Source organism: Balaenoptera ricei, chromosome 10 (genome assembly GCF_028023285.1).
Source record: "Balaenoptera ricei isolate mBalRic1 chromosome 10, mBalRic1.hap2, whole genome shotgun sequence".
NCBI lineage: Eukaryota > Metazoa > Chordata > Mammalia > Artiodactyla > Balaenopteridae > Balaenoptera > Balaenoptera ricei.
Window position 1 is genome coordinate 100,677,384 of NC_082648.1, and position 13,737 is coordinate 100,691,120.

Sequence of the window (13,737 nt, forward strand, 5' to 3'; positions counted from 1 at the left end):
TGCCCATTTTACCGATGAGGAGATGGAGGCGGAGGGAGCCAGCCACAGAGAGGCTGGGCCAGGACTAAGAGGGCAGCGCTGCCTCCTGTCCTGGGGCAACAGCTAAAGGAACTGGGGTTCTCCTCCGGAGATGGTGGCCAGGGTTGTTGTGTAGAAGGATGTTCAAGGCTCTGCCGTCAGGCGACGTAATTCCCCTATCTGAGATCGGTGATCTCTATCGTCCCACTTTACAGATAGGAGAAATGAGGCAGAAGAAGAGACGCGACCTGCCTGCAGAGCCGGCAGTGTCTGCGCGGCGGGGCGGTCACGGTGGGAAGGAGAAGCGGCCGGGAGGCGCGCTCGTGCCCGGGGGAGGCGGAGGCGCGTCTTCCTGGCAGGGCGGCGAGAGGAGGGAGCGCGCCAACCCGCGGGGCTGTAGGCGGCCGCCGTCCGGGTTTCCAGCGAAGCCGGGCGGGGCCGGGGTGGGCGGGGCCTCGCGGGCGGGGCCGGGGCCGCGCCCGGGCCCCACCTCCCGCCGCGCAGTGCCCTTCCCCTAGCGAGTCCTCGTCGCTGGTGAGTGGGGACGGGGCTTCGAGGGGGCGGCGGGAAGGTGGCCCCGCGCGGCAGCGACCCCCGACAGGGCCCGCCCGCCGGCGCGGGGCCCGAGGGGAAACTGCGGCGGGAGGTGGCGGGGACCCGGGGGGCGGCCGCGGGGCAGCATTGGGGACCCGGCCATTGGGTCGGCCGGCGTAGGGGGGCGGTGACCCCTCTCTCCCTCCACCCGGCCCTGGCCTCCGCGGTCGGCGCTCCTGCGCGGCCGGGTTCCGGCGGGATTGGGGGCGCGGAAGGGGGAACTTGGGCAACCCCGCCCCGCCGCACCCCGCCGGGCCCTCGGGTCCCGCGGGAAGCGGAGCCGCGGGAGGGACCAGGCACCCCCCCTTCCCGCCCAATGCGTAGTTGAGCAGCCGCGGCCGGCAGAGGGCGGGAGTGGAGGAGCGGGATACCTTGAGGATCACAGAGTGCCTGGGAGACCTCGGGCTCCTGATCCGCTTGAGACACCCCATTTCTAGGGGAGGAAACCCAGGCCAGAGAAGGGGAGGTTATTTGTCCAGAGCCAGTGAAGGCCCCGCGGAGCCTTAGAACCGGGTCCCTAGATCGCCGTCCAGTGCTCAGGTGCACTGTAGCCTACACATCCCGGTGTGGGCAGGGCATCCCCTGGGACTTGCCTGTCCCCTGCCCCTCCTGCAAAGGAGCTAGGAGCCCAGGTGGGAGGGGTCGTGGTGTTCCCGGAAAACTGGGTTTGCCTCTCGGGTGGGTGCCGAGCCAAAAGGCACAACCAAGCCAAAGGTCGGGACAAGGAAGGATTTCTTACTTCCAGCAAGTAAGGAGAGCACCTCGGAGCTTTCCCAAAGAAGTGTCTCCCCAAACAGCAAAACTGGGGAAGTTTTAAGCTGCATATTCATGAAGGGGCTTGAGCAGAGGAGAATTCAGCATAGAATTGGGGCAGAGGTCTGTAGAGTCGAAGCTTTAGTTGATTGAAGTTACAACGGGTCAGCAAAGGTCAGCTTCTTATCCCTTAGGTTCCAGTTGATCTGGTAGCTGAGCACTTGAGGTGGGGGTAGGGAGATGTGTTTAAATTCTGCAAAACAGCTCAAAAACGTGTTTCGGGGTAACCTTTACCACTGAGACAGAACTGGGAGTCTTTTTTTTTTTTAAAGGGGCAGGAGGGGTGGAAGTCTTTATTGTGCAGAAGGTTCACTAATTATGGGGAGAAAGCATATTTTTTTTTAATTAATTAATTAATTAATTTATTTTTGTCTGTGTTGGGTCCTCGTTTCTGTGCGAGGGCTTTCTCCAGTTGCGGCAAGCGGGGGCCACTCTTCATCGCGGTGCGCGGGTCTCTCACTATTGCGGCCTCTCTTGTTGAGAAGCACAGGCTCCAGACGTGCAGGCTCAGCAATTGTGGCTCACGGGCCCAGCCGCTCCGTGGCATGTGGGATCCTCCCAGACCAGGGCTCGAACCCGTGTCCCCTGCATTAGCAGGCAGACTCTCAACCACTGCGCCACCAGGGAAGCCCAGAACTGGGAGTCTTTACAACTGATTTATTATCTTTGCTATTGTTACTTCTCTTGCCTGATAACAGTTGTCTGCTCTTTCATTCCCTTAAGATTATTAGAGGCCTGTTGAAGGGCAAGCACTGTGGCCAGGCTTAGATCACAAAACAGCTTAGGCCTAAAATGGCTTCTCTTGTGTCAAGAAAGCCATGCGTGGTTCTCTTCCTTGGGGGGCACTCGACCCTCTCTGCTTACAGGGGGGCTTCCAGCTGTGAACACCTGGCTGAGTGCCAGAGCCAGCCTCGCCGAGGCCTGTGGCCTGGCCTGGATTGGGAGCCTCTCGGGCTGGCCTGCTAGGGCATGATGGTCCCTGGTACCAGCCACATGCTGCAGAGTGGACGGCAGGAGGGGCAGGACTCGAGCCTCCCCTAAGGATGTGTGACTGAGGGTGTTCCAAAGGGTCACGGCCAAGGAGAAGGCTGTGTACAAGGAGCACGGCCCAGAGTGCCTGGTACACAGCAGGCCCGCGGCCCAAAGGCCAGGCTGCTTGGATGTGGCCCGAGGGCCCCAGTGTCTCTGTGGGGAGTGGCGTGGGGACCCCGACACAGGGCAGCGGGAGGCCAGGGGCCGCTCCCAGGAAGCAGTAGCTCTTGTCCACTGGTCGGGAAAGGAGCTGAGGAACAAGCCTCTTCGGGGAGCAGGGAGACAGGCTGCTCAGCCTCCCCAGGGGGAGGCTCAGACAGAATCCTGGGCCGCCGAGGGAGCCCTTTGAACGGGGGGGGGGAAACTGACGGAAACTGCCCAGAGACACAGAGCAGTGCAGCTGGGGTTCAAATGCTCGTGGTCTGATTTCAAAGCCCTGCTTCCTCCACAGTGCATGCCCAGAGGAGTGTGTGCCTGGAGTGTGTGTGTGTGTGTGTGTGTGTGTGTGTCTGCCTGGCCATGACTGAATGGTGTCCAGCTGGTTCAGCCAGAAACCAGAAACCGTTGACAGTGGATCGCTGAGCGGGGGTAGGGGAGGTGCTGACAGGGGCTGAGCCTACTTTGTGCCGTATACACTTTTGACTTTTCATTAGTTCATTTCTGAATCTGTCTCTTATTTGTATTTTCTTTTACTTATTTTTGATTGTGCAAGCAATGCCTGAGCATGCTCTCTGTCTCAATAGTCATTCTCCGTAAAGCAGATTCCCCTTTGTCACCCCCGGCCCCACCCCATCCCAGACCAGCTGGGTTTCCAGACCTGTTGTCTGTTACATTGGATACTTTCATAATGAAAAAGATTAACAGAGGTTACAATGAGGATGATTAGCTGTGAGTCATTTAAAAAAAAAAAAAAGGAGCCTTAAAACAAGTCCCTGGGACCATTGGTGGTGGCTTGAAGGAGAGATAAGGCCCAGGAGGAGCTGGGTACAGCTTGGAGGTGGGGACCAGAGAAACGGCAAAACTCTGTTCTGTTTCTGAGCAGCAGTTTCTGTCACCTTCTATAGGGAGGCCTCAGAGAACAGAAAGCTCCTCCAGAGGCCCACTGCCGCAGTCCCCCCTTCACAGATGGGGGCACAGAGGCCCAGGAGTGAAGCATCACTAGGACGAGAGATCCTGAGTCTCACCCCAGGGGCAGGGAGGATTCAGATCCTGAAACTGCTGCCCACGGGCCCAGCTGGGACCTGATGCCTCGTCAGGGCTGGGACACTGGCCCTGGTGCTGGAGAGAGTGAGGCTGTTGGTCCTGAGAGAATCCTCTGGCACCAAGGCAGCGGGTGGAATGGCTGAGGTGGGGTGGGAGTGGCCTGAGATGAGCCCTGGGCCCCCCCCCCCACCCCGCAGCTTTCTGGGGCAGGGCTTAAGTGCCTTGTCACCATGGAGGAGGAAGCTGAGAGAGGGGAGGTGACACAGCCCATCGTTGTGACTGGCTGTGTGGCCCAGAGCTGAGGCCAGCAGACTCCCAGATCAGGAACTGGAGGGGTGTTTCAGGAGGTCTCAGAGTCACCCAGACCTGGAAAGTTCTGTGACTCCCTGTGCCTCGGTTTCCTCATCTGGAAAGTGGAGTCCACTGTGGAGGCCGAGAGATGTGGAAGTCGGGGCCTGAGAAGAGAAGCAGCTGGCCCCACCCCTGTGGCTGTTGTGAAGCCGGAGTGAAGCGGTGATGACCCAGGATGAAGACAGCCGGGCCCTGCACCAGGCTCCGCCCCCCCCCCCCCCCCTCACTCCCAGAGGCCTTGCACAGTCTCCTGACCCCAAGGCCTGAGCTCTCTGCTTTGCCCGTTCTTGGCCTCTGTTTCAGTGGCCCCAGGCCTTGAGGGCGGGGCCTTTTGGAAGCATTTTCACCCACTGAGTGTTGGGTGACCAACTGGCTGACATTTTCTCAGCCTTGGGTCTGCGCCATGTGGCTGCTTCTTCTCCTGGAGAGATAAGTGGTCCCCAACACTGACCCCCACATCCCCTGGCTTATCTGGGCCTGCCCACGACCCCATGAAGGACACAGGGCAGGTTACAGCCACCTGATGTAAGGGGAAACTGAGGCCCAGAGAGGAGCTTTGGCTTGGCTTCACCAAGAAAATTGGAGGCAGAGCCAAGGTTTGGGCTCTTAGTCACCTTCTGCCGGAAACAGAAATAAAGGGCAGGTGGGTGGCTTTGCCTCTCTGCCTGAGCCCTGAGCCCCCTCCTGGCCACAGGAGTGGCTCTAACCCAAACCCTAACCCTAACCCCATCACAGGATGGATCTCTCTCAGGCCTGCTTGGGCCAGCTGCCCTGCCCTGCCCAGCCCAGCCCAGCATGACTCAGCTTGGTGGGTCCCCTAATCGGGTGATTCAAGAACCTGGCAGTCCCCATGAGGCCCCAGGAAGCTCCTTGCCTGGGCTCTCTCCATGTGGGGCATTTGACCTACCTGTTTTCTGACCCTCAGGCTGGGCAGACCCTTTAATCCCCTTGGCCCAGTGGTGCATAAACACAGCAGCCTGGAAGGGTGAGCAGAAGCGTGGGCTCAGGCCTTACTCTGTCACCACAGCGGGGAGAGCCACCACCTCTTCCTGGGTGTCTGTTTGTTCTGCACAACAAGGGACCAGGGTGGTGGGCTCTCCAGCCCCATCAGCTGGCACACTGGGGATTTCCTGGGCACCGGCTGGGTGCCGTGGCAGGGTGACACGAGCACCCCTGCCCACAGCGCCTTGGGGAGAAGTATGGACCCAGGCTACAATGTGGGTGAGCCTCGAAAACACGCTCAGTGAGAGAAGCCGGACCCCAAAGTCCACATAATGTGTGATTCTGTTTATGTGAAATGTGTGGAAAAGGTAAATCCACAGAGACAGAAGGCAGATGGGTGGTTGCCAGGGGCTGGGGGAGGGAGGAATGAGGAGTGAGTGCTGATGGGTGGGCGTCTTTTGGGGTAATGGAAATGTTTTGGAACTTGGTATGGATGGTTGCACAACATTGGGAAATGTACCAAATGCCGCTGAACTGTGCAGTTTAAAATGGTTCATTTTATGTTTTATGACTCTCATTTCCATTAACCAAAAGCAATAAGAAATAAAAACCAAATGGTCAGGAAACTCTGAGGGGCCTTGGTGGCAGGTGGGTCAGGGGTGGGACTTAGGGACCGAAGCAGTGACAACAATATCGAGGAGAAAGTAGGAGACTATGCGCGTTAGTGTCCAAACCAGCATCCTTCTTTTCTTTTTAATGTTTCATTTTGAACTAATTTTAGATTTGCGGTAAAGCTACAAAGGTAGTGCAGAGAGTTGCTGCATACCCTTCACCCAGCTTCCCCTAGTGGAACCAGGAAATTCACACCGTGCCGGTAACCCCGCTAACGTGCTCAGCTGGCCCAGGACCCCGTCCGTCTGGGATCCCACATTGCGTTTAGCTGTTATTTGTCCTTAGTCGGTGACATTTCCCTCCGTCTTTCCTTGCCTTTCATGACCTTGACCCTTTTCAAGAGTGCTAGAGCGCAGGCCAGGTATTTGGTCGAATGTTCCTCTGTCTGAGATTGTGACGTTTTCTCATGATTGGACTGGGGTTTGTGTTTGGGGCATGAATACCAGAGCGAGTGTGTCCACCTCTGTGAACCGTGTCATGTTTCTTACACTGGTAGCGTTAACCTTGGTCACCTGTAAAAGGAGCACTGCTGAGAGGGTGGGGGGCCATTCTTTTGGGACAAAGTGGGCATAAATTGGGACCTTCCTGGGAAAAGGCACAGTTCAGCCCCCGACCCCCTGGGCCTCAGTGTCCCTATCTGTGTGTGAGAGTCAGTGCGAGGTGAAGCCCTCCCACCTGCCCAGCTCATGTCACGGTCCAGGGGACCCCTCAGGCACTGAACACAGCTTGTTACGGTTGCCCAAGGGCTGTCACTTGGCTGCGGATTCAACACATTTATTAAACAGGCTGAGCAGGGCTGTGCCCCATGGCGTAGGTGAGAAAGCCGGCTGAGGTGGCCTGGGCTCCTCCGAGATGACACAGTGGTGGCTGGGTCCCAGGGCTCCACATCCACCTGGCAGCAGCACTGGGCAAGTGCTCTCCTGGCCCCGGGAGAGGTGGGCCTTCATACTGTGGTGAGATCAGCCCCTCAGCCCCACCCCAGGAACAGTTGCGTGCACCCTGGAAACCAGAGGGCCGGGGGGTGGGGTGGGAGGGGCTGGGGGAGAAGCACAGGAAGCTTTACTTGTCACCAGCCAGCCCTGGGCAGTGCTTATCCATGGCTCATCTGTGCAGTGATCGTGCGGAATGAGCTCACTGTGCCCACTCGACAGGCGAGAAAACTGAGGCCCAGGGCGGGAGGAATCAGAGTCACTAGACGGCAGAGCCAGATTCTGCTGGATGCCTAACACTCTCCGACTGTTCCTTTTAAAATTATGCTCGTTATAGACATTTCGGAAAACAATAACAAAGCATCGTAAATCCCTCTGCTGAGTGTGGGCCTTAGACTCCCAAGCTACCCGCTTGTGGAGGGGCCCTGGGCAAACGCCCCCGCCGCTCTGCACCTTGGGTCCATCGGCAGGTGGGATAAGATGGTGTGGGTCCCTCGCGGGGTGAGGACAGAAAGACAGTGTTTGGGTCAGGCCTGTGCCTGGGCCGGGCTCACAGCCGTTCCCCAGGAGATGTTTGCTTTATGAGGGTGACGGCTGCTAACGTCTTCACGCGCTTGTTACCGTTTTTAAAATGCATATTCATTTTTTGCTAAAATTGGGATAATTCTGTAGTCAATTTTATATTCTGCTTTCTGCACTTAATGTTATGTTGAGGACAGTTTTCACATCATTAAAGAGTCCTCCAAGCGGGACTTGGGCGTTGACCCATCCTTAACAGTCCCCGGTGTTGGGCACTGAGGTTGCTTCTGCATCTCACGGAGCTTCGTGGCGCCCCAGGCCAGCAGCTGCCCCTTCTGCCTTGGGCAGCCTTCGCCCTTTGCCCGGAAGCCCCGATGGCTCCCCACTGCCTCCGGATGGGCACAGCCTCTTCCCTGTACCTGCTGCCCCGTCTGCCTCGTGCCTCTCTCCACCCCCGCCGCTTTCCCTTCCCGTGTCCCTGGGAGAAAGGGCTCCGTGTCCTTCCAGCACCGTCTTCTCTCTGATCCTGGGTCGGGGTGCCCTGTCTGAGGTCTGGGCCTCTTCCGCTCCATCCACCGTGGGTGCCCAGCCCCCATCCTAGCAGGCCGTCCTGCAAGTTTGCTGAACATAATCCATCTGTGTGGCTTCTTATCTCCTACAGACACTCCCGGCTTCTCCAACTGGAGTCAGGGCGTGTTAGCAGGAGCTCAGCCCCTTCATTTTGTGGTGGGGAAACCGAGGCCCAGTTAGGGGTGCTGATAGGCTTGGGGTCCCACAGCAGGTTAGGCAGAGCTGGCCCCCGACACCCAGCCCAGGGCTCTGCTTGCTGTCTGGCTGGACTCAGCCCCAATGAGCTCAGCTCCCTGGGAGCCTTGAGCGCTGCTGGGCGCCTAGTAGGTCCTCAGCGCAGACCTGGGGGCTGCTGGGCAAGGGGGAGTGTTTGACGAGCAGAACGGAGAGACCTGAAGATTGGGTCCCCTCTGTCCCTGCCTGGGGGGCTCCAGCCCTGGAGGTGGTGGTGACAGCATCCAGGCCTGCCTTGCCCTGAGCCCCGTCAGCCTCTCAGGGCTGCTGAGGGGCCCTCACCAGCCTTAAACTCTGTCCCTTTTCACCCACCACGTCCGTGGCCCTGGGCGTCAGGGCCCAGCAGCTTTTCAGCCTGGGCAGAGCCTGACCCCAGAGTGCTGTGTGACCCCAGGGAGGCTGCTTTCCCTCTCTGGAACACAGGGAAGGGGAGGTGATTTTAGGGTGGGCCCGTGGGATGGTGTACAAAGAGACCCCCCTGCACTGGGCTGGACCCAGGTCGGCCACGTTGATGTTCTGTTCATTTGCCGGAGGCCACAGTATGTTGGTGGGGAGCGGGTATTTGAGCCAATCTCTGTCTGATACCTGTTGTTGCATGAATGACGAATGACTGAATGAGAAGTATTGGAGCGTCAGGCGCAGGGTGTGGATCGAGGCGGCCTCGCAGTACCGGCCCGGGGAGGGAGGGCTGGGCAGCCTTCTTGGTGGAGGGGACCCAAACTGGCCGTGATTGAGGCAGCAGAGAGGAGGGGTCACTTGCCAGGAGACCCAAGGTCAAGGGTGAGGGTGAGAGAGCACAGGAGCCTGGCAGCTGGAGCAGGAGCGGACGTGGGGCCGACGGCAGGGGCACCTGGGAGGCTCCTGCCTGTCAGGGCAGCCTCGTGGGTGGGGGTGGGAGTGGGGGTGGAAGCACATTCCCTGGAGCCCTTGGGCTGGCAAGGGCTGCAGGGCGGACTCAGCACTGGCCCCCCAACCTCACACATCTTTTCTGCACCTCCTGCGCGTTCCATCAATCGATTGGTTGATCCATGAGTGATGAGGGGCTGGTAACAGACCCACCCCGGGTCTGTGCACAGTAGGTCCTCAGGAAGCGCCGGGGGAAGCCCCACCCCAGCTCTGGAGCCTCACCGCCTCTCACCCCAGCCCTGTCTTCTCTTTCAGAACTTTCCGGAACAGCAGCTGCAGCAGCAATGGCCCCTCCCTGGCTGCCCGCCGTGGGCTTCACGCTGGTGCCCAGTCTGGGGGGCTTCCTGTCCTCCCACTATGTCCGCGGAGAGAGTCTCCGCTGGTACGCCGGCCTGCAGAAGCCCTCGTGGCACCCGCCCCGCTGGACGCTGGCTCCCATCTGGGGCACGCTGTACTCGGCCATGGGGTAGGTGGGCATGGGTGCTGGCCTGGCAGCTGGGTCTGTCCACCTGCCGGGGCAGGCAGGGCAGGGGGAGGCCCAGGCCCGAGGGCAGAGCTTCTCCTCCAGAGTGGGAACTGTCCAGGTGTTCCCGGGGCAGTGGGCACCACTTCCTGGCCTCGTTTGGCAAGTGAGGGTGGAGAAAACTATGGGGCCTGTTGGTTGCACAACTGAACTTTTTCCTCTGGGGCCTCCTGGGAGGGGCGGGCAACCCCGTACTGGCATTCTGGCTGTTTTCACAACAGCAGGGTGAGGCCGGCTCCGTGTGCGAAGTTCAGACGTGGGCATGTGGATGCTTCCAAGATCGGGGGAGTGCCCCCCCTGCCCCCGGTGGCTCCAGTGGGAACCGCACCCAGGAGACTGGTCGGCTTCCCACCCTCCTCTGGAAGGTTCCCTGCATACTGGTTCTGTGCTAGCCCAGTGCAGGGTGGGACTGCAGAGGGCAGGTAGCAGAGACCAGACTGATGCCCCAGGGTTCTTTTTTTTTTTATTTAAAAATTTATTTATTTATTTTATTTTTATTTATTTATTTTTGGCTGCGTTGCTGCACGCAGGCTTTCTCTACTTAACGTCAAGCGGGGGCTACTCTCCTTTGTGGGGTGCGGGCTTGTTACTGCAGTGGCTTCTCGTTGCGGAGCACGGGCTCTAGGCGCGTGGGCTTCAGTAGTTGTGGCTCGAGGGCTCTAGAGCGCAGGCTCAGTAGTTGTGGCGCACGGGCTTAGTTGCTCCACGGCATGTGGGATCTTCCCGGACCAGGGATTGAATCCGTGTCCCCTGCATTGGCAGGCAGACTCTTAACCACTGTGCCACCAGGGAAGTCCGCCCCAGGGTTCTGATGGGAGTAAGATAGTCCTCGAAACCTGGTGTCACCTGGGCCACACCCTCTGCCAGCCCCAGTTCCTGCCCAGTCGGGCTGCAGCACTTCCTGCATTCTGCTTTCTCCTCCCCATCCTGGCCCAGGCACCACTGTTTCTGCCTTAACTTGCTCCAGCCTCCAGGCCTCCCCCCACCAAGATCCTGATGGAGCATAAATCTGGCACCTCTCTTGTGGAACCCCGTGGAAACTCCCTGTGGTCCTGATAAGGTCCAACCCCTCACAGAATAAAAAGCCCAGGCTCTGGCCTCAGACCACTCGGGTTCAAATGCTGACTCACCTACTGATTGCCTGCCAAGAGCTCTTAGCGCTTTGACTCTCTGTGCCACAGTTTCTGCACCTGTAAGATGGGGGTGGTAGTACTGCCCATCTCATGACGTTATCATGAGAATGAATGAGCTAATGCTCGGAAAGAGAGCGGTGCCTGCATGTGTAAATGCTGGAGGGCATTAGATATTATTATTGGTGGTGTTATTGTTGTCCTTGTGGCCCTAAGAGCCCCATGACCAGGCCCTCTTTTGCTTCACCTCCCCAGTGCCCCCCAGACTTCACCAGTAACATAGGCTGACTCAGGGGATCTCGGGCATGCCTCTAAGCCTTTGCATATCCTCGTTGCCTCCCCCTGGCAAACTCATACTCATCCTCTAAGGCCCAGCCCAAAAGTCCCATCCTGTTTACTTGCATGCCTTATGTGCTTCCCCCTTTACAGCACTGATAATAATGTCAAATATTTATTGAGTGTCCATGTGTCAGGTACTGCCCTGGGCACTGCCAGTGTGTTAAGTAGAATCTCCACAGCAACCCAGTGAGAAACAAAGGCCCAGAGAGGTTAAGCAACTTCCCTGAGGTCACACAGCAGTCAGTGGCAGGGCATGCCTGAGCCATCAGTGTGTGGTCCCAGAGGTGAGCGTGGCTCCTGGCCCTGCAGGGAGGCTCCTGGCCTCTTCCCTGTTGGTGCCCTGACCGGAAGCCTCTCTTTCAGCTATGGCTCCTACATGATCTGGAAAGAGCTGGGGGGCTTCTCGAAGGAGGCTCTGGTTCCCCTGGGCCTCTACGCTGGGCAGCTGGCTCTGAACTGGGCATGGCCTCCCCTCTTCTTCGGTGCCCGACAAATGGGTTGGGTAAGTGTGACCTTGGCTTGTCTCCCTGGTCCCTGGAGACGGCCCCTCTCTTGGGGGACATGGGGCCTCACATCCCAGACCCTCAGGGTCAGGGTCTAAAGACGGGGGCAGGGGAGGCACTTGGCTCCTGGTTCACGTCTCCTCAGAAGCTCTTAGGGGACCAGTGCCCCTCAGCTGCTCTTCTTCCAATGCAGGAAGCCTTGCGGGGCTCTGATGGGTTTAGGGGCCGTTGGTATAGGAGAACCGACATTACACCTGGTGCTGTGCACCCCACACATGGCATAGTCAGGGAAGGGCGATTGTTCCCATTTTACAGATGAGGAAACTGAGGCAGAAAATGGGGGCGGGGCTTGGCCAGGTCACTGAGAGGCGGATGGAGAGTTCCCTCAGGCATAGTGGTGGTGGGCAGCTGGGACACACAGCCCCATGGGTACGTGGAGCCTCAGGCCTCCCTGTCGTCCCTCTGTGTCTGTGCAGGCCCTGATGGACCTCCTGTTGATGGGTGGAGTGGCAGCAGCCACGGCCGTGGCCTGGCACCAGGTGAGCCCACCGGCCGCCTGCCTGCTCTACCCGTACCTGGCCTGGCTGGCCTTTGCGGCCATGCTCAACTACTGCGTCTGGCGGGACAACCAGGACGACAGCCGTGGCCGTCGGCGGCTCTCGGAATGAAGGCGCCCCGCCCTCCGAGGACTGCAGCTGCCGCGGGTCAGGCGTTGCCGGTGGTGGTGGCCCCCGGGCTCTCCTGGCCGCCAGGCTGCCTGTGTGTCCGGTCTCAGCCCAGGGGTCACCGGCAGTTTCAGAGGTGCTCCAGGCCGAGCCCCCACCCCAGAAACAGTGTCCTGCGCTTTCTGCACTGCTCGAAGCTCGCTCTCAGAATGTGGAATTTTATAAGCCAAATAAAGTTTTTTATCCTCCTGGCAGTGGCCTTTTTACTTGGGTGGGACCCTTGGCCGTGGGGAGGGCGAGGGGCTCGTCCTCTTGCTGGATGCGTCTGGGCTGTATCATCCAGATGGCGCTGGACCCGGCCAGGGCTTCGCCACAATTCTCGGGACCCTTTCAAGAGCGGAGGTGGCCCGTCCAGGCTGGAGCAGCAGACACTGGCATAGCTGCAGCTGAGGGAGGAGGCCCTGCCCACCCCCTTCACGTCCAGGAAGCCCAGCCCAGCCACTTGAAGGGCACAGGCCCGCAGCCTGCCTGGTCCAATACCTGACTCCGCTCGGGTGCCAAGCGTGGTCCTCTGCTGGCCTCAGCCAGGATGGGGCTGGGCCCAGAGCGGGGGACGCCGACCAACCTGTCCCTTGGGTGCCGGGACTCATGCCAGCCTCACCCCGTCGGGGACAGCCTCACAAACACTCCATCTGGGAGGGGCGGTCAGAGGCAGTATTGGCCATGCCCCAACCCAGCAGACAGCAGCCCCTCCCTGGCCCAGGTCCGCCCAGATTTGGAGGTGTCACCCCCGGCTTCGAATTGGGTGACCCGTGACCTGTGCGGGCAGCTGTTGGGAGTGGGGCCGGGCAGAGCCTCTTACCCGGGCTGCTGCTGGAGCGCCGACCTCCTCTCCCTCTGAGTTCCTACAGCCTGTGCTGCGCCCGGCAGCAGACTCCTAGGACCAGGGCTGGTCCAAGCTGCTGGCCTTTTTATTGCTTGTCTGTTTTGGTTTTGGTCATTGAAAAAGTTAATTCAAATGAAGTAAAAATAAAATTTCCGTATTTAGAGCTCACACTCATTTTGGCAGCCAGTGGCTTTTGCCGCTTCTCCCTCTCACCTCGCCTCTTCTGTCCTCACATCCGGACGTGACCGAACAGTACGAAATGCTCCGGGAGATGGGCAGACAGCTGACTGCATTCTTCTGAGAGAAGGGGCAGCTCTTTCAGTGGCTGTCACTTTGCCCACACTCAACCCTGGTGGAATTTCACGTCCCACAGATCGTGCTCAGGAATCCAGCAGCTTGGTAGCCACGAGCACTTAGCTGAGCCCTCGGCCAGCTCCCCAGTTCTTCTTCTTCTTCTTCTTTTTTAAAAAAATATTTATTTATTTATTTATTTTTGGCTGTGCTGGGTCTTAGTCGTGGCATGCGGGATCTTCATTGCAGCATTCGGGATCTAGTTCCCCAACCAGGGATCGAACCTGGGCCCCCTGCATTGGGAGCACAGAGTCTTACCCACTGGACCGCCCGGGAAGTCCTTCCCCAGTTCCTCTGATGCTCATTGCAGCAGAAGAGTCAGATGGCGGACTCTGCACATCCCTTTCACTAATTTATTTCTAAAGTTCTCCAAGACGGTCAGGGGTGCTCCTTGAAGCATCGTGGGCACCCGTGTGCCTGCCAGACTTAGCACATTAAGTGTGCCTGAGACTTCTGGAATCTTCTCAGTGGCGCTCATGCAGAGCCCTTTTTTCCATTCCGTACATTCGTGGGTTTGTTCATCTCTAGCAACATCCCACATCCTTTCTACTGGCCAC

At 58.7% G+C, this 13,737-nt stretch overlaps 1 protein-coding gene across 1 annotated transcript; it reads left to right on the forward strand.

Moving 5' to 3' along the window:
- The first annotated feature begins 464 nt into the window (after positions 1-464).
- TSPO (translocator protein) lies at positions 465-12,038 on the forward strand. The gene is made up of 4 exons (XM_059934889.1): positions 465-552; positions 9,039-9,249; positions 11,139-11,277; positions 11,755-12,038. Exons 2-4 carry the CDS (start codon positions 9,068-9,070, stop codon positions 11,944-11,946), a joined length of 513 nt encoding a protein of 170 aa, XP_059790872.1. The 5' UTR covers positions 465-552; positions 9,039-9,067; the 3' UTR covers positions 11,947-12,038.
- Positions 12,039-13,737: the final 1,699 nt, after the last annotated feature.